The 18,924-nt window shown below is 35.8% G+C and overlaps 1 protein-coding gene and 1 long non-coding RNA gene across 5 annotated transcripts in view; both read right to left on the bottom strand.

Moving 5' to 3' along the window:
• Window positions 1–18,924, bottom strand: part of LOC144630429 (uncharacterized) — an 89,381-nt gene that overhangs the window by 1,971 nt on the left and 68,486 nt on the right. Inside the window, exons 1-4 of one of the 4 annotated variants that reach the window (XR_013566518.1) lie at window positions 4,146–4,220; window positions 3,376–3,433; window positions 3,081–3,177; window positions 2,018–2,143 (exon numbers count right to left, since the gene is read on the bottom strand). This is a non-coding gene — a long non-coding RNA (uncharacterized LOC144630429). Of the gene's footprint in view, window positions 1–2,017; window positions 2,144–3,080; window positions 3,178–3,372; window positions 3,499–4,145; window positions 4,221–18,924 lie in introns of those variants that run through there. The other 3 variants (XR_013566516.1, XR_013566517.1, XR_013566519.1) reach the window with 3 other exon arrangements.
• LOC144629658 (uncharacterized) overlaps window positions 10,343–18,924 on the bottom strand; it is a 240,225-nt gene continuing 231,643 nt past the window's right edge. Inside the window, exon 25 of the mRNA XM_078487889.1 lies at window positions 10,343–10,377. Within this exon, the coding sequence (XP_078344015.1) occupies window positions 10,343–10,377 (35 nt within the window). The remainder of the gene's footprint in view (window positions 10,378–18,924) is intronic.

Below are 18,924 nucleotides of genomic sequence, written 5' to 3' on the forward strand. Positions count from 1 at the left end.
ATAGTTCACCACTAAATTTTTTCCGATTCTGATTGGTTTAAATTGAACACGTGACGCGATAGTGCCCGCGCGCCGGAGGGCACTATCAGCCCATAGTGCCCTCCCGAGCGCACCCGTGCCTTTTTTTTGTAAACAAGCGTGCCTGCAGACAAAAAAACTCAACCAAATTCACTGCATTTAGTGGGTTTCTCGTCTGGTTTTGTTTCGTTTGTTAAATTTCGGCTTTCAATTGAGATTTTTATCCTCAAAAGTAAAAATAATTCACGATACTTGTTTTTGTATGTGCGCGCGGAAGAAAATTTGGTGGTGAACAATAAAGACAATAGAGTGTTTCTGTCTCGGAACTATCGGTCTGATAGTTGCCCCTTGGAAATTTGATGTTCTTAAAACTAGCATATTTGCCCTCGAAGCTTCGCTTCTCGGGCTAATATTTGTTTTAAGAACATCAAATTTTCGCGGGGCAACTATCAGCCGATAGTTCGTCGACAAAAACACTCTATTGTTAAAATAGTGCCCTCCCGTGAAAAATGCCCGGATCGATAGTGCCCGCCCGTGACTGTTTTTTGTAAACAAGCTGCCTGCAGACAAAAAAACCCAACCAAATTTACTGCATTTAGTGGGTTTCTCGTCTGGTTTTGTTTCGTTTGTTAAATTTCGACTTTCAATTGAGTTTTTTAATCCTGAAAAGTGAAAATAATTCACGATGCTTGTTTTTGTATGTGCGCGCAGAAGAAAGTTTAGTGGTGAACAATAAAGACAATAGAGTGTTTCTGTCTCGGAACTATCGGTCTGATAGTTGCCCCTTGGAAATTTGATGTTCTTAAAACTAGCATATTTGCCCTCGAAGCTTCGCTTCTCGGGCTAATATTTGTTTTAAGAACATCAAATTTCCGCGGGGCAACTATTTAACAATTAGACGGCGAGCTCGAGGTTTCTATCGGCTGATAGTTGGCGAGGGGCGAAGCCCCGAGTCAACTATCAAAAGCCGGTAGAAACCGAGAGCGAGCCGTCTAATTGTGTTAGCATAACCCACTGACCTATCTATTAAACACAAAATATAGCTAGAGTTGATTTATTGAAGGTTTTGATTGATAAAATTCAGCGAAGACTAAGCGCGCGCTCCGAGAGCCTTCTACGGATCGATAGTAGGCACCTGTTTAGCCAATCAGATTACGCGATTACCAATAGTAGGTCAGTGTGGTTATGCTAACAGCCGATAGTTCCTCGACAGAAACACTCTATTGTTAAAATAGAAAACAGCGGAAGAACCAATCAGATTCGCAGATTTCCAATGGAACACAACTGAGCTTATGCTAAATAATGTTCGTAGTCCCACGGTTTTTCTCATGTGCTGTGTACAGGAAGTTTAGTTAGGCATAAGAATTACCGTATTTTCTCGATTAAACGCCGGGCCCCGATTAAACGCCGGCCTCATATAAACGCCGGGTCAAAATTGCTAATTTTTAAATAAATGCCGGGGGCTTTTGTTCGAGGTCCCGGCGTTTATTTGCGGTCAAGCTAACAAGTAAATATATTCTCTTGAATGGCACTGCTATGATTTACTAGTACGGTATGTTGCTTTGGAAATTTTCATAAATGTTCAAAGGAAACGTTCGGTGTAACATAGCTAGAATGGACGCTGTACAACAAAATAAACATAGTAATGTTCGCGTTCCTGTCTTCATGACTGACGTATTTCAATCCGCCATAATGTACCTTTGGGTAATAATCACTTTTAGAGACCTAGGGACAGGTTTTCGGGGCGGAACGATGGGAAAAATTGCCCCGTATTGACAAACTGCCCCTGGATCTCGGAGTTCGGTAAGTAATAAATCAATATGAGAAATTGACAAAAAATTGCACCTCGTTAATAAACGCCGGACCCCGATTAAACGCCGGCTTCAAACAAACGCCGGGTCCACCAAGCCAAGTTTGAAATAAACGCCGGGGGCGTTTAATTGAGAAAATACGGTACTTCAATTAAATTAAACACTTCTGTACGAGAAGCAGTACCTACCGCGTCGGCCATACCATCCGACATTTCCGCCGCCGATAACATTCCCCGAGTTGATTCCTTGTTGGCCAATGTTGTTGTTCCCATAGCCTCCATAATTAAACTGACGTCGGCTGTCGCCGCGTGTTTCTGCGAAAAGGGCATATTACAATTGAATTAAACCCGATGTTTTCTATGATCATTGGCAGATGTTCATACTGCGCTTGTCAAAAAGGGACAAACAACAAGATTTATTACACAGTATCTAGATGAAAAGAGAAATACAGATACGTACAATATATATATTTATATATCTATGTTCTCAAAATGTTGTCGTTTCTTACAGCCTCAAGTTCTTATAAAAAAGGTTGTCAATGGTTTAAAATTTCATTAAACAAATAGACAAACAGAAAAAAATAGGAATAAACTTAAACTGAGATTTAAAAATGATCCGAACAATTTTTGATTTCACGTTTAAAAACCAAAACCAAACTAATCACATCTTGCCAATCAAGCAGATAAATTAACGAAAGGAGACCATACTAGCACTAGGAAACGGGATAAGTTAAGGCGAAACTAAATGAGAATTTCAATGAAATTTTAAGAGGTTTAAAGAAGGGGTAGAAGAAAGAAAACTATTATTGGAACACTATCAGACAGTTGACCCCCACGCAAGAGCACCCCAGGTTGTCAGGGGACTGTTTTGGTGTCCATCTCAAAATTTTTAACTTCAAATTCTAATTTTAAAACTACATCAAATCTTCAATATTTCTTATTTCTCGAAATTTTACAAATCCTTTGAGAAAAACTATTTCCTCCCAAACGTCCCCAAAAATCACCTAAAAATTTACAAAACACCTAAAGCAAAGATTTATGCGATGAGCATAGAGTTTTTGCATTGCTCGAAATGTGAACGAGAAATTGCCAGTAAATGCATATTAAGTGGCGCAAAAATGGCATTCACGTTTAGTTGTGCCTTTAAATACGATTTGACAAGCGCATATTGCTATCAAACCCAGGCCATTGAAACAAAGCAATTTTTCAAGTCCAGTGAAAACAACTACTTACAATAAACTGATAGACTTACTAGTCATCGTGTTTTCCAGCTCCACTGGATCACGTTCTTGTTGAGGATCCCTTGCAAGTCGACCAAATTTCTTCGCAGAATCACGATGAATAGGAAACTATAATGAATAAAGAAACAAAAAGTACATTAAGGAAACGACTCAATCATGAAGAAAATTTTAATTGTTCGCGCTTTATGTTAACCTAATAGATGGCGTTTTCCGATCAGAAACTCAACTTAAGACGTCCCTTTTTTAAAAAAGGTTTTATATTATTATTGTTATCACCATCATGACTATATATAACATATTTACCACAGACATCGCCAGGCCAATACACATAAAGAAAAAGACAAGGCACTTCATCTCCATCTTCCTTTAAAAGTACATAACAGAAAATAGTAGATTATCAGTGTAGCTTGTAGACAGTATTAGATCAGTCAATTTTGTGTGCCTTTTGTGTGTGTATCGTAAATCTGCAAACACTTTCTTAGTCGATTTGTAGCACCATGCTGCATGTCTGTTGAGAAATGTTAGAGGTAGGATTGAGCCTCTCTATGGGTATTTCCGAAGAAATCGAAGACGCGAAGATCACCGCGGAAAAAACGAAGATCTCAAGATTAAAGCGAATATCTGAAATTGACCAAAATTCGCGTGATCAGATTGAACACTCAGATAAAACTGTCAAAACTCGTAAACACTACAGAAAGTATCTGGAATTTCTGAATTTTGGCATTTGACTACATTTCACGAAAAAAACGAAGATAAAACAGAGACCTGCTTAAAAAACACCGAAGATCTGCAAAAACAAATTGCGAAGAAAACGAAGACTGTGGGTACCGATAGAGACAGTAGAAAGCAAGGGACCGCGGACGAAAATGCTGCTAGTGTACGTAGGAGCTGGCGACAGCTCTAATCAGCCAAAAATAAAAATACAGAGACAAGAACTGCAAGGCTGAGAGGCTCAGAAATAGAAAGAAAAAAACATAAGCTGAGGTAAATAGGTAGAAAATCCAACCACTGGCCCTAACTCATAAGAATTTGGAATAAAGTAGAGAAAAATAAACTTGTCAGATTAAACGAATTACCTTTTGAGACAGAATCACGGGTTACTTGTCAGTAGAAGATTTTTGGACACTCTGAAAGCCTCTCTTGGAATCACCGTCGATGGCGTATTGATCTGTCCAACACGGTTTGTTTAAATAGCATCCAATGTCGTCATTAGCATATTTGTTCATGGATGGAAGATGCGACAGGAAACGGATGTAAATCATTTCAGGAAACGGAATAAACATGCAACCAAAGGATACGGAAAACGTACTTCATAATCAAGCGTGCATGAGGTATAATTGTCCTCCTACTAACACCTTAAATTAATGCACCAATTTTTGTTTTCACACTCTTTCCACCAGAAAACAGTCTCTAAAATGCTTATAGTTACTCTTGCTGATAGCTGTTTTTCTCCAATTTTTTTCTTACGCCGTCCCAACAATGTGCAATGACAATTTCAACGTTAAAGCGCTGAAGTCTCCTCAGTCCTCTGTTGGTCATCCGACCGGTTCTGACCGAGTCAAGAGAACTAAGCCCAGTCGAGGGATTGAGTTTTATTTACTTCAAACAATCTTAGTACGCTTTCATGTACGTTTTCTGACGCTTTATCAGTCAGTTTTGCTAATAATTATCTAAAAACATCACTAAAATGCTACTTTTACTCTTGATATATTGGTGCTTGTTAACCTTTGTGAGGAAAGTGCGTGAAAAGAATATACGCTTCTCCATGGTTCATTTCAACTTTAGATATTGGTTAAGTAGCGCAAATCTATCGACACTGCTGGAAAGTGGACATTAAAGTAAATGGGAGTCATATCACGTCTTGCAAAATAGCGAAAAATGGTTCTATCCTATGAGGGGTGAGGGGTGGGGGGAGGGCAAACTTGCTCCAGCATACAAACGTATGTACAAATATTTGCCGACTTCGCAGAGCTATAACTTTGTGTGATTTTACAAGATGCGACTCGCAAACTTGGCTATTTTACTCATTTTGAGGTGCTTATTTCATCAGTGTCGGCAGATTTTCACTTCACTGATGATCAATATCAGTGATGGTGAACAATGTTAGTGATATTGGGAGTAGTAAAGCCTGGAATGATCTGTTCTAGGCGATAACTTTACACAAAAGCCTATCAAACTTAACTGCTACAGCAAAAGGAAAAAACAACTTCAAAAAGAATCTAAGAAAAAAACAACTACAGGAAACGGAAATCAATTGAGGCTCCATGACGCCTTGTTGCATTGGCACGTTTCAACCTAACCAACCGTGTACATTTTTTCCCAATCAGAAGCACGATTTAATTATCCAACCAACGAGGTATATCTCAATAGATCACGGCCGATCCTAAAACTTAGCAACCATTTCGACTGAAAATGGTTTCGAACAGTATTCATTTATTAATTGGGAAACTTCAACCAAATTCGGTTGCTGTAAAAATGGTTGGACTACATAGAACACGACCCAACTAAATTCAAAATTTCACAACATATTAGCTAATTAGCATTTCAGGTGAGCTTTCAGCAATTACTTGATTTTATTGTTATTGTTCAACAACCATCAGAGGTACTGTTCGGTTTGTTTACACAACAGATCTTTTATTTGGTAACATCACTGGGTTAATAAATTATTTTTGCCACCTTTAATATGTTTTATTTTTCCAACTGGGATACTCTTCATTTTTTCACTGTAAACGAATGCTTCGATCTCAACTCCGCAAGAAAACACCTTTTGACCACTCAAATAGTCAACAAACTGTAAATGCCAACTTGCATGGTTAATATTAACATAACGATGTGGTTTACAATGTCACTGTATGAATTTAACCAAAAAAGGTTTTTAAATTAGCCGTTAAAGAACTGCCAAATGTCCATTTTGTTAGTTGGAAAACAGCGGTTGTTGTGGAAATTGAAAAGTGCTAGTGTACTTAATAAGACATTAAAAGTTTATAAGTTTTTAGCCGCTACCCATCAGATTTATTGCGACCTTTTGAGGCATCAGTGCGCATCAGCGTCGTGTTAAAATTGTTTGAGAGCAGCTTTCTACTGGGTCGTAAAACTATTATAAGGTAATGTCATCTAGCCAAACGTAATAAACGTAAATAAAAGAACACCCTCTTTTTAACTGAGCAATTTAAAGACCTGTCCTTTAAACGGATGGATTTTTATTCTTGAGATTTCAAGAGATTTGAAGAAAAGATCATTGCTCTGGAGTTGAAGGAGCTTTCTGAAACAATTATGACGCGACACAATCCTCTAAGCTAAGGTATCGTATTCAGGTGGATTTAGGGTAAACAGTTGAAAGGCAAGGGGAGAAGAAAATAGGAGGGTAATAACTAACTAACCCCCTGCGAAATAGCTTAGACAGCTAAATCCTGCCGTAAAGACAAAATAGTCCAAAAGCACCTCAAAAGGCAGGCAAAAAAAGTACACTAATTATACTAAATGGCGGGTGGAATTTAACTTTATTGAGCGTTTAAATTCCACGTTACATTTAAACTTCATAGAAGTTACTTACAGAGCAAACTTGTTCTAAGCATACAATTATATGTAAAATTATTTGACGTCTTTGCGAAGCTGTAACTTTGTGTCATTGTACAAGATATCACTTGCAAGCTTAGCTTTTTTTTGCATTTTGAGGTACTCATTTCATCAGTGTCCTTGTACTTCAGTACTTCAATGATAACCAATATCAGTGACATTGCCGGGTGAACAATACCAATAATATTGGGTGAAAAAAGCCTGGAATGATCTGTTCTAGGCGATAACTTACAAAAGCCTATCGAAATAAAGAGCTACAGGAAACGGAACAAAAAAAACTTCAAAGAAATAAAAGAAAACAACCACTACAGGAAACGGAAATCAATTGAGGCTCCATGACGCCTTGTTGCATTTGCATGAACCCTCTTCAGGTTGTTACGTTCAGTTTGTTTTCAGTTAGGAATAAAAATTTTTCGGTTTAATTAGCTGAGTAACGTTTTCAACCGGCATTTTAATCTGTTGAATTGGTGCCGAGAGATGTGGTTGAAGTTTCCCAATTCAACAACAGTTTCAATCGTTATCGGTTGAAATGGTTGAACAATATTCAACAATCCGTATTAAACCTAACCAATCGAATACGTTGCTTCGCAATATAGAAACACGATCAGTACTGAATTAACCAACGAACACGATTCATCGCAATAGATCACGTCCTAAAACTGAGTTATCGACCATTTCAACTGAAAATGAATGGTTGAAAATTATTCTCTATTTATTGGAAAACTTCAACCAAATTCGGTTGCTGCTGAAATGGTTGATCTACAGGTCTACAAAGAACACGACCAACATTAGCTTATTAGCATTGCAGGAGAACTGTTGGCAATTACTTGATTTTTTATTGTTATTGTTCAACAACCATCGGAGGTACTGTTCGATTTGTTTACACAACATGTCTTTCATTTGGTCACATCACAGGGTTAACCAATCATTCCAAGAGGGATACTCTTTTCACTGTTAACGAATGTTTCGATCTCAACTCCGCAAGGATTTAACACCTTATGTCTAAGCTACCGACACCATTTAAATAGTCAACATAATGTGGAATGCCAACTTGGTTGATATGGCTTACAACGTCACTGTACAAATTTAACTTAAAAATTGTTTTTAATTTAACCCTTAAAGAAGTTTTGAGGCCTAATCTCCATTTTGCTAGTTGGAAAACAGCAGCTGTCGTGGACATTGAAGAGTGCATGTGTACTAAAAAAATTGTAATACATTAAAAGTTTGTAAGTTTTTAGCCGCTGCTTATCATTTATTGCGACCTTCTGAGGCATCAATACGCATCAACATCGTATTGAAATTGTTTGAGAGCAGCTTTCCACTGTGTCTTAAAAGCTATTATAAGGTAATGTCATCTAGCCAAACGCAAGAAACGTAAATAAAACAACACACCTATTTCTGAGCAATTTAAAGACTTAATCTTTAAACGCGCCACGAAGGCATCAACTGTGCAAGACTCTGGCATTGGTTGTTAATTCCTGAGGTTTCGAGAGATTTGAAGAAAAGATCATTGCTCAATAATTGTTTTAGAAAGCTCCCTTAACTCCAGAGCAAATTGCTCTGGAGTTAAGGGAGCTTTCTAAAACAATTATTACGTGGTACAATCCTGTAAGCTAAGGTATCGTATTAAGGGGGCAGTATCATGGCGATTTTGATGCATTTTCGCAGATTATGTACTTCTGATTTTCGCTCTAACGGAGCTAAAATTATGCCTCAATAGCTTCACTCATTCACAAACTCCATAGAAAATACCAACGTGAAGATATTGCGTGAATATTTCAAAGGAGAGAAAAATGTATTTATTTTTTAACGATTTGTCCATGACACATGGGCAGAGTTTGAAAACGTCTGCCAGACGTTTTCAATTTTTCTTTGAAATCTCATGCCTGTATATCTCATGATGATGCATCTTTTATTACTTTAGTGGACTGTTATAGTCATTTTTGACAAAGCTTTACCAATACTTTAAAGTTTCCTTTAACATAAACATTTCTTTTGACTTTTACTTTTTGAAGTGATTCTCGTGATACTGCCCCTTTAAGGTGGATTTGGGGTGAACATTTAAATAAAATTTCTTTAAGGGCAAGGGGGGGGGGAGATAACTAACTAACCCACTGTAAAATAGCTAAATCCTTCCGTAACGACAAAATAGCCCCAAAGGACCCTAAAAACAGGCAAGGGAAGAACACTTTTATACTAAATGGTGGGAAGAATTTATCTTTATTGAACGATTAAATTTCACGTTATTTTTCAAACTTGATAGTATTTTAATTATCGAGAGCTCACAAATTCTTTACTAGTAAGTATCTAAAACATCATTAAAATGCTTCCTTTGACCTTACTGAAGTGCTTGAATTAAAGACCCTCTGATTTTAACTTTAGATAATTGGTTAAATAGTAGAAATCTATCGACACTGCCTTTTTCTGTTGATGTAATTCGTTTTGATTATAATGTTGAGATTTGTCTGCTTATTGTCTATTTTTTCTCTGGCTTGTTGCCCGAATTCTTAGCGTTTTGCCCGAAAAATTTTGGCATTGGGGGGGAGGGGCTAAAGCCCCCCTCGCCCCCCCCGCCTCGTACGCCTATGGTTACTCCCTTTAGAAGGGATGGACAGTAGTGGAACTATTGGACTGATAAACATCACGTGACATAGCACATGGTGCGAGAGTGGAGCATGCCGAAGTCTTCTATCAACTTGTCAGCATTTCCTTGTTTGCAGTTAAAGTTATATAAAGTTTTGCTAAAAAACGATTCTCGTCGTAGTTACACTCGTTTCCCCCGCGTATTGGGGGGAGGGGCGCTTAACAGGCAGGGAGAGCTTTTACGTTACTTTCAGAGAATTTTGCGAGAAATGATATGACGATATACAGCTAATTCGAAAAAGGTTGTCGAAAAAAGCACAAGAGTGCACGCGACAAGACCGAAAGGTACTATGGGTAGAAGTAAAGAGCTACTGCACGTGCAAAATACTAATAAGATGGCGACATGACAAACGCAAATTTCACGTTTTTCTATCTCTTCAAACATGTGGAAATCAGGTACTTTTAGCCACGCTGAATTTTAGATTAATTTTCAAACCACAAAGACATGCGATAGAAAAAGTAAAGCTACAGAAAATGGCCTCCTGAAAGGAAAAACAAAATCTTCACGTGCAAAAATAGAAACTTGTACATTTCATCTAGGCCAATATGCAAAATTCAAGGGAATACCCAGACCACCTTTCAGTCTTGTCGCATGCACTTTTGTGCTTTTTTCCGACAATCTTTCTCGAATTAGCTGTATATAAACTGGGTTCAGTCCGCGATTAGAGGTATTTTTAAGAAGTCACACGATACTCTTGGATCGAATTTTCTACAGCATTTTGGGTCATCTTCTATTGTCTTACCATTCTTCCCTCAATCCAAGTCACATCAAGGGCCAATCAAAACAATATTGATCATGCAAACACTAAAACTGCATTTTAAACACCTTTATTGCTTTTCTACTTTTACAATTATTGCTCTCTGTATGTGATGAGATAACATCAGCTCTGAAAGCGCAAACATTACTGAACTACAAAGTAAATCAAGTTTAACAGCCGTTTCTCGTACTCAGGTGAAAAGAGTAATGCCTGAATTTTTTTATTTTCCGTATCCGCCATATCAGCCACGTTTTCCTGAAAAAAGAAAAAAAAAACAGGAACTGCATGAATTTTATTTATTTCCCGTACCGATATCCGCCATATCCGCCACCTGAATAAATAAGTAAATTAGGATAAAATTACACAATGTTAAACTTGAATTAATCTAGAAGTTTTACTAAAGCGTCAAAGGCTTCAAAAAGTCTTCTTCTGTAGGCCGTAACTGTAGCGGCTACAAAATATACATATACGCCCGGCTGAGACGTTTGTTGACTGTCGCAGTACACTCTTTTTCTTTAAAAAATAAGAACGTCCTTTATTTCTGGCTGAGGCCAAACGTTCTTTTCTTTAGAAAAGTATAGCCTGAAAATATTCTTCATTTTTTTTAAGTTTCAAAGCAGTTACCTTAAGTGTTATTGTATCTTACCTGGAACGTTCTTCTGGCCGGCATTGTCATGGCCATTGATTTGCTGTTGGGCTCCATTCTGAAAGCCAATGTTTCCCTCTATGAAGGTTGTGATGGAAAATAATCACATTAACATGAAGTTGAACTTAACGTTTTTTCTTAAACCTCAGGGCTTTAAGCACCTTTAAATACTTTGTCTATTTTACAACAGATGGAGAAAATTAAGTTCTTACCCTGTCCACCCTGGTTATATTGGCCCGCGTTGCCATAGCCACCAAGTACCTGGTTAGATCCCGCGCCCGTAAAGGAGATACCACGTTTTCCTGAAAAATAAATAATTACACAAACAAGATATAAAAGAAATAAAATTAAATAATTTAATAAATAATTAAATAAGTACCATTAAATATTTCTAGGGCTTAAATATTACACCTTTCAGTCTACAATTTGGCATGAAGTACTTCTGTTTGACTCTTTATAACCCTACACTTTTGTTTTTGATGAAAATCTTTCAAGAGCCGAGAAATTTGCAATTCTGTGCAACGTGTCCATACATTGTTCTGTAAATAATTTAATAAATAATTAAATATGAACAATTAAGTAATTCTACGGCTTGAATATAACAGCTTTCAGTCTAACATTTGGCATGAAGTCTCTCTGTTTGACTCTTTAAAACCCTACGTTTTGTTTTTGATGAAAATCTTTCAAGAGCCGAGAAATTTGCAATTCGTTGCAACGTGCCCATACATTGTTCTGTAAATAATTTAATAAATAATTAAATATAAACCATTAAATAATTCTACGGCTTGAATATAACACCTTTCAGTCTAAAATTTGGCATGAAGAATTTCTGTTTGACTTTTTAAAACTCTACCTTTTTGTTTTTGATGAAAATCTTTCAAGAGGCGAGAAATTTGCAATTCTGTGCAACGTGCCCATACATTGCTCTGTAATAATGTTTAAAAATTCTGCAATTAAATAATTCTACTGTTCGAATATTACACCTTTCAGTCTAAAATTTGGCATGAAGTATCTCTTGTGGATCATTCAAGAGCCGAGAAATTAGCAACACCGTGCACCATACTAGCACGCGAAATGCACGTTGGTTCGAATCATGTTGTGTGGTCAAACCAAAGAAGAATCAAACACACTGTGACTTTAAAAGAAAATAAAAACAGCTACTAAATTGAAAATTTATAGCCTGACAATATTCTTCATTTTTTTTTAAGTTTCAAAGCAATTAACTTAAGTGTTATTGTATCTTACCTGGAACGTTCTTCTGGCCGGCATTGTCATGGCCATTGATTTGCTGTTGGGCTCCATTCTGAAAGCCAATGTTTCCCTCTATGAAGGTTGTGATGGAAAATGGTCACATTAAAACGAAATTGAATTTGAAGTTTTTTTTTAAAACTCGAGGGCTTTAAGCACCTTTAAATACTTTGTCTATTTTACAACAGATGGAAAAAATTAAGTTCTTACCTTGTCCACCCTGGTTATATTGGCCCGCGTTGCCATAGCCACCAAGTACCTGGTTAGATCCCGCGCCCGTAAAGGAGATACCACGTTTACCTGAAAAATAAATAATTACACAAACAAGATATAAAATAAATAAAATTAAATAATTAAATTAATAATTAAATAAGTACCATTAAATAATTCTAGGGCTTGAATATTACACCTTTCAGTCTACAATTTGGCATGAAGTCTCTCTGTTTGACTCTTAAAAACCCTACGTTTTTGTTTTTGATGAAAATCTTTCAAGAGCCGAGAAATTTGCAATTCTGTGCAACGTGCCCATACATTGTTCTGTAAATAATTTGATAAATAATTAAATATGAACCATTAAATAATTCTACGGCTTGAATATAACACCTTTCAGTCTAAAATTTGGCATGAAGTCTCTCTGTTTGACTTTTTAAAACTCTACCTTTTTGTTTTTGATGAAAATCTTTCAAGAGTCGAGAAATTTGCAATTCTGTGCAACGTGCCCATACATTGCTCTGTAATGATGTTTAAAAATTCTGCAATTAAATAATTCTACTGTTCGAATATTACAACTTTCAGTCTAAACTTTGGCATGAAGTATCTCTTGTGGATCATTCAAGAGCCGAGAAATTAGCAACACCGTACACCATACTAGCACGCGAAATGCACGTTGGTTCGAATCATGTTGTGTGGTCAAACCAAAGAAGAATCAAACACACTGTGACTTTAAAAGAAAATAAAAACAGCTACTAAATTGAAAATTATAGCCTGACAATATTCTTCATTTTTTTTAAGTTTCAAAGCAATTAACTTAAGTGTTATTGTATCTTACCTGGAACGTTCTTCTGGCCGGCATTGTCATGGCCATTGATTTGCTGTTGGGCTCCATTCTGAAAGCCAATGTTTCCCTCTATGAAGGTTGTGATGGAAAATGGTCACATTAAAACGAAATTGAACTTGACGTTTTTTCTTAAAACTCGAGGGCTTTAAGCACCTTTAAATACTTTGTCTATTTTACAACAGATGGAAAAAATTAAGTTCTTACCTTGTCCACCCTGGTTATATTGGCCCGCGTTGCCATAGCCACCAAGTACCTGGTTAGATCCCGCGCCCGTAAAGGAGATACCACGTTTACCTGAAAAATAAATAATTACACAACTTGAAGATATAAAATAAATAAAATTAAATAATTAAATTAATAATTAAATAAGTACCATTAAATATGAACCATTAAATAATTCTACGGTTTGAATATAACACCTTTCAGTCTAAAATTTGGCATGAAGTATCTCTGTTTGACTCTTTAAAACCCTACACTTTTGTTTTTGATGAAATCTTTCAAGAGCCGAGAAATTTGGAATTCTGTGCAACGTGCCCGTACATTGTTCTGTAAATAATTTAATAAATAATTAAATGTGAACCATTAAATAATTCTACGGCTTGAATATAACACCTTTCAGTCTAAAATTTGGCATGAAGTATCTCTGTTTGACTCTTTAAAACTCTACCTTTTTGTTTTTGATGAAAATCTTTCAAGAGCCGAGAAATTTGCAATTCTGTGCAACGTGCCCATACATTGTTGTGTAAATAATTTAATAAATAATTAAATATGAACCATTAAATAATTCTACGGCTTGAATATAACACCTTTCAGTCTACAATTTGGCATGAAGTATCTCTGTTTGACTCTTTATAACCCTACACTTTTGTTTTTGATGAAAATCTTTCAAGAGCCGAGAAATTTGGAATTCTGTGCAACGTGCCCGTACATTGTTCTGTAAATAATTTAATAAATAATTAAATGTGAACCATTAAATAATTCTACGGCTTGAATATAACACCTTTCAGTCTAAAATTTGGCATGAAGTATCTCTGTTTGACTCTTTAAAACTCTACCTTTTTGTTTTTGATGAAAATCTTTCAAGAGGCGAGAAATTTGCAATTCTGTGCAACGTGCCCATACATTGCTCTGTAATGATGTTTAAAAATTCTGCAATTAAATAATTCTACTGCTCGAATAGTTCACCTTTCAGTCTAAAATTTTGCATGAAGTATCTCTTGTGGATCATTCAAGAGCCGAGAAATTAGCAACACCGTGCACCATACTAGCACGCGAAATGCACGTTGATTCGAATCATGTTGTGTGGTCAAACCAAAGAAGAATCAAACACACTGTGACTTTAAAAGAAAATAAAAACAGCTACTAAATTGAAAATTATAGGCTGACAATATTGTTTTGATTGCAGATTGTCACCAAAACCAAACCTATCACATCTGGACAATCACGCAGATGAAACAAGAAACCAACACAAATTCAAAACGACATCACCATACTAGCACGCGAAAACGAGAAATGCAAGTTAGTTCAAATCATGTTGTGTGGTCAAACCAAAGAAGAAGCAAACAGTGTGACTTTAAAAGTAAGTAAAAACAGCTACTAAATTGAAAATTATAGCCTGACAATATTCTTCATTTTTTTTAAGTTTCAAAGCAATTAACTTAAGTGTTATTGTATCTTACCTGGAACGTTCTTCTGGCCGGCATTGTCATGGCCATTGATTTGCTGTTGGGCTCCATTCTGAAAGCCAATATTTCCCTCTATGAAGGTTGTGATGGAAAATAATCACATTAAAATGAAGTTGAACTTAACGTTTTTTCTTAAACCTCAGGGCTTTAAGCACCTTTAAATACTTTGTCTATTTTACAACAGATGGAGAAAATTAAGTTCTTACCCTGTCCACCCTGGTTATATTGGCCCGCGTTGCCATAGCCACCAAGTACCTGGTTAGATCCCGCGCCCGTAAAGGAGATACCACGTTTTCCTGAAAAATAAATAATTACACAAACAAGATATAAAATAAATAAAATTAAATAATTTAATAAATAATTAAATAAGTACCTTTAAGTAATTCTAGGGCTTGAATATTACACCTTTCAGACTACAATTTGGCATGAAGTATCTCTGTTTGACTCTTTATAACCCTACACTTTTGTTTTTGATGAAAATCTTTCAAGAGCCGAGAAATTTGCAATTCTGTGCAACGTGCCCATACATTGTTGTGTAAATAATTTAATAAATAATTAAATATGAACCATTAAATAATTCTACGGCTTGAATATAACACCTTTCAGTCTACAATTTGGCATGAAGTATCTCTGTTTGACTCTTTAAAACTCTACCTTTTTGTTTTTGATGAAAATCTTTCAAGAGGCGAGAAATTTGCAATTCTGTGCAACGTGCCCATACATTGCTCTGTAATGATGTTTAAAAATTCTGCAATTAAATAATTCTACTGTTCGAATATTACACCTTTCAGTCTAAAATTTGGCATGAAGTATCTCTTGTGGATCATTCAAGAGCCGAGAAATTAGCAACACCGTGCACCATACTAGCACGCGAAATGCACGTTGGTTCGAATCATGTTGTGTGGTCAAACCAAAGAAGAATCAAACACACTGTGACTTTAAAAGAAAATAAAAACAGCTACTAAATGGAAAATTATAGCCTGACAATATTCTTCATTTTTTTTTAAGTTTCAAAGAAATTAACTTAAGTGTTATTGTGTCTTACCTGGAACGTTCTTCTGGCCAGCATTGTCATGGCCATTGATTTGCTGTTGGGCTCCATTCTGAAAGCCAATGTTTCCCTCTATGAAGGTTGTGATGGAAAATGATCACATTAAAATGAAATTGAACTTGACGTTTTTTTCTTAAAACTGGAGGGCTTTAAGCACCTTTAAATACTTTGTCTATTTTACAACAGATGGAAGAAAATAAGTTCTTACCTTGTCCACCCTGGTTATATTGGCCCGCGTTGCCATAACCACCAAGTACCTGGTTAGATCCCGCGCCCGTAAAGGAGATACCACGTTTTCCTGAAAAATAAATAATTACACAAACAAGATATAAAATAAATAAAATTAAATAATTAAATAAGTACCATTAAATAATTCTAGGGCTTGAATATAACACCTTTCAGTCTAAAATTTGGCATGAAGTAACTCTGTTTGACTTTTTAAAACCCTACGTTTTTGTTTTTGATGAAAATCCTTCAAGAGGCGAGAGATTTGCAATTCTGTGCAACGTGCCCATACATTGCTCTGTAATGATGTTTAAAAATTCTGCAATTAAATAATTCTACTGCTCGAATATTACACCTTTCAGTCTAAAATTTGGCATGAAGTATCTCTGTTTGACTCTTTATAACCCTACACTTTTGTTTTTGATGAAAATCTTTCAAGAGCCGAGAAATTTGCAATTCTGTGCAACGTGCCCGTACATTGTTCTGTAAATAATTTAATAAATAATTAAATATGAACCATTAAATAATTCTACGGCTTGAATATAACACCTTTCAGTCTAACATTTGGCATGAAGTCTCTCTGTTTGACTCTTTAAAACCCTACGTTTTTGTTTTTGATGAAAATCTTTCAAGAGCCGAGAAATTTGCAATTCGTTGCAACGTGCCCATACATTGTTCTGTAAATAATTTAATAAATAATTAAATATAAACCATTAAATAATTCTACGGCTTGAATATAACACCTTTCAGTCTAAAATTTGGCATGAAGAATTTCTGTTTGACTTTTTAAAACTCTACCTTTTTGTTTTTGATGAAAATCTTTCAAGAGGCGAGAAATTTGCAATTCTGTGCAACGTGCCCATACATTGCTCTGTAATAATGTTTAAAAATTCTGCAATTAAATAATTCTACTGTTCGAATATTACACCTTTCAGTCTAAACTTTGGCATGAAGTATCTCTTGTGGATCATTCAAGAGCCGAGAAATTAGCAACACCGTGCACCATACTAGCACGCGAAATGCACGTTGGTTCGAATCATGTTGTGTGGTCAAACCAAAGAAGAATCAAACACACTGTGACTTTAAAAGAAAATAAAAACAGCTACTAAATTGAAAATTATAGCCTGACAATATTCTTCATTTTTTTTTAAGTTTCAAAGCAATTAACTTAAGTGTTATTGTATCTTACCTGGAACGTTCTTCTGGCCGGCATTGTCATGGCCATTGATTTGCTGTTGGGCTCCATTCTGAAAGCCAATGTTTCCCTCTATGAAGGTTGTGATGGAAAATGGTCACATTAAAACGAAATTGAATTTGAAGTTTTTTTTTAAAACTCGAGGGCTTTAAGCACCTTTAAATACTTTGTCTATTTTACAACAGATGGAAAAAATTAAGTTCTTACCTTGTCCACCCTGGTTATATTGGCCCGCGTTGCCATAGCCACCAAGTACCTGGTTAGATCCCGCGCCCGTAAAGGAGATACCACGTTTACCTGAAAAATAAATAATTACACAAACAAGATATAAAATAAATAAAATTAAATAATTAAATTAATAATTAAATAAGTACCATTAAATATGAACCATTAAATAATTCTACGGTTTGAATATAACACCTTTCAGTCTAAAATTTGGCATGAAGTATCTCTGTTTGACTCTTTAAAACCCTACACTTTTGTTTTTGATGAAAATCTTTCAAGAGCCGAGAAATTTGCAATTCTGTGCAACGTGCCCATACATTGTTGTGTAAATAATTTAATAAATAATTAAATATGAACCATTAAATAATTCTACGGCTTGAATATAACACCTTTCAGTCTACAATTTGGCATGAAGTATCTCTGTTTGACTCTTTATAACCCTACACTTTTGTTTTTGATGAAAATCTTTCAAGAGCCGAGAAATTTGGAATTCTGTGCAACGTGCCCGTACATTGTTCTGTAAATAATTTAATAAATAATTAAATGTGAACCATTAAATAATTCTACGGCTTGAATATAACACCTTTCAGTCTAAAATTTGGCATGAAGTATCTCTGTTTGACTCTTTAAAACTCTACCTTTTTGTTTTTGATGAAAATCTTTCAAGAGGCGAGAAATTTGCAATTCTGTGCAACGTGCCCATACATTGCTCTGTAATGATGTTTAAAAATTCTGCAATTAAATAATTCTACTGCTCGAATAGTTCACCTTTCAGTCTAAAATTTTGCATGAAGTATCTCTTGTGGATCATTCAAGAGCCGAGAAATTAGCAACACCGTGCACCATACTAGCACGCGAAATGCACGTTGATTCGAATCATGTTGTGTGGTCAAACCAAAGAAGAATCAAACACACTGTGACTTTAAAAGAAAATAAAAACAGCTACTAAATTGAAAATTATAGGCTGACAATATTGTTTTGATTGCAGATTGTCACCAAAACCAAACCTATCACATCTGGACAATCACGCAGATGAAACAAGAAACCAACACAAATTCAAAACGACATCACCATACTAGCACGCGAAAACGAGAAATGCAAGTTAGTTCAAATCATGTTGTGTGGTCAAACCAAAGAAGAAGCAAACAGTGTGACTTTAAAAGTAAGTAAAAACAGCTACTAAATTGAAAATTATAGCCTGACAATATTCTTCATTTTTTTTAAGTTTCAAAGCAATTAACTTAAGTGTTATTGTATCTTACCTGGAACGTTCTTCTGGCCGGCATTGTCATGGCCATTGATTTGCTGTTGGGCTCCATTCTGAAAGCCAATATTTCCCTCTATGAAGGTTGTGATGGAAAATAATCACATTAAAATGAAGTTGAACTTAACGTTTTTTCTTAAACCTCAGGGCTTTAAGCACCTTTAAATACTTTGTCTATTTTACAACAGATGGAGAAAATTAAGTTCTTACCCTGTCCACCCTGGTTATATTGGCCCGCGTTGCCATAGCCACCAAGTACCTGGTTAGATCCCGCGCCCGTAA

The sequence above is a fragment of the Oculina patagonica genome, chromosome 11, assembly GCF_052425735.1.
Source record: "Oculina patagonica isolate OP01 chromosome 11, crgOcupat, whole genome shotgun sequence".
Classification (NCBI taxonomy): Eukaryota; Metazoa; Cnidaria; class Anthozoa; order Scleractinia; family Oculinidae; genus Oculina; species Oculina patagonica.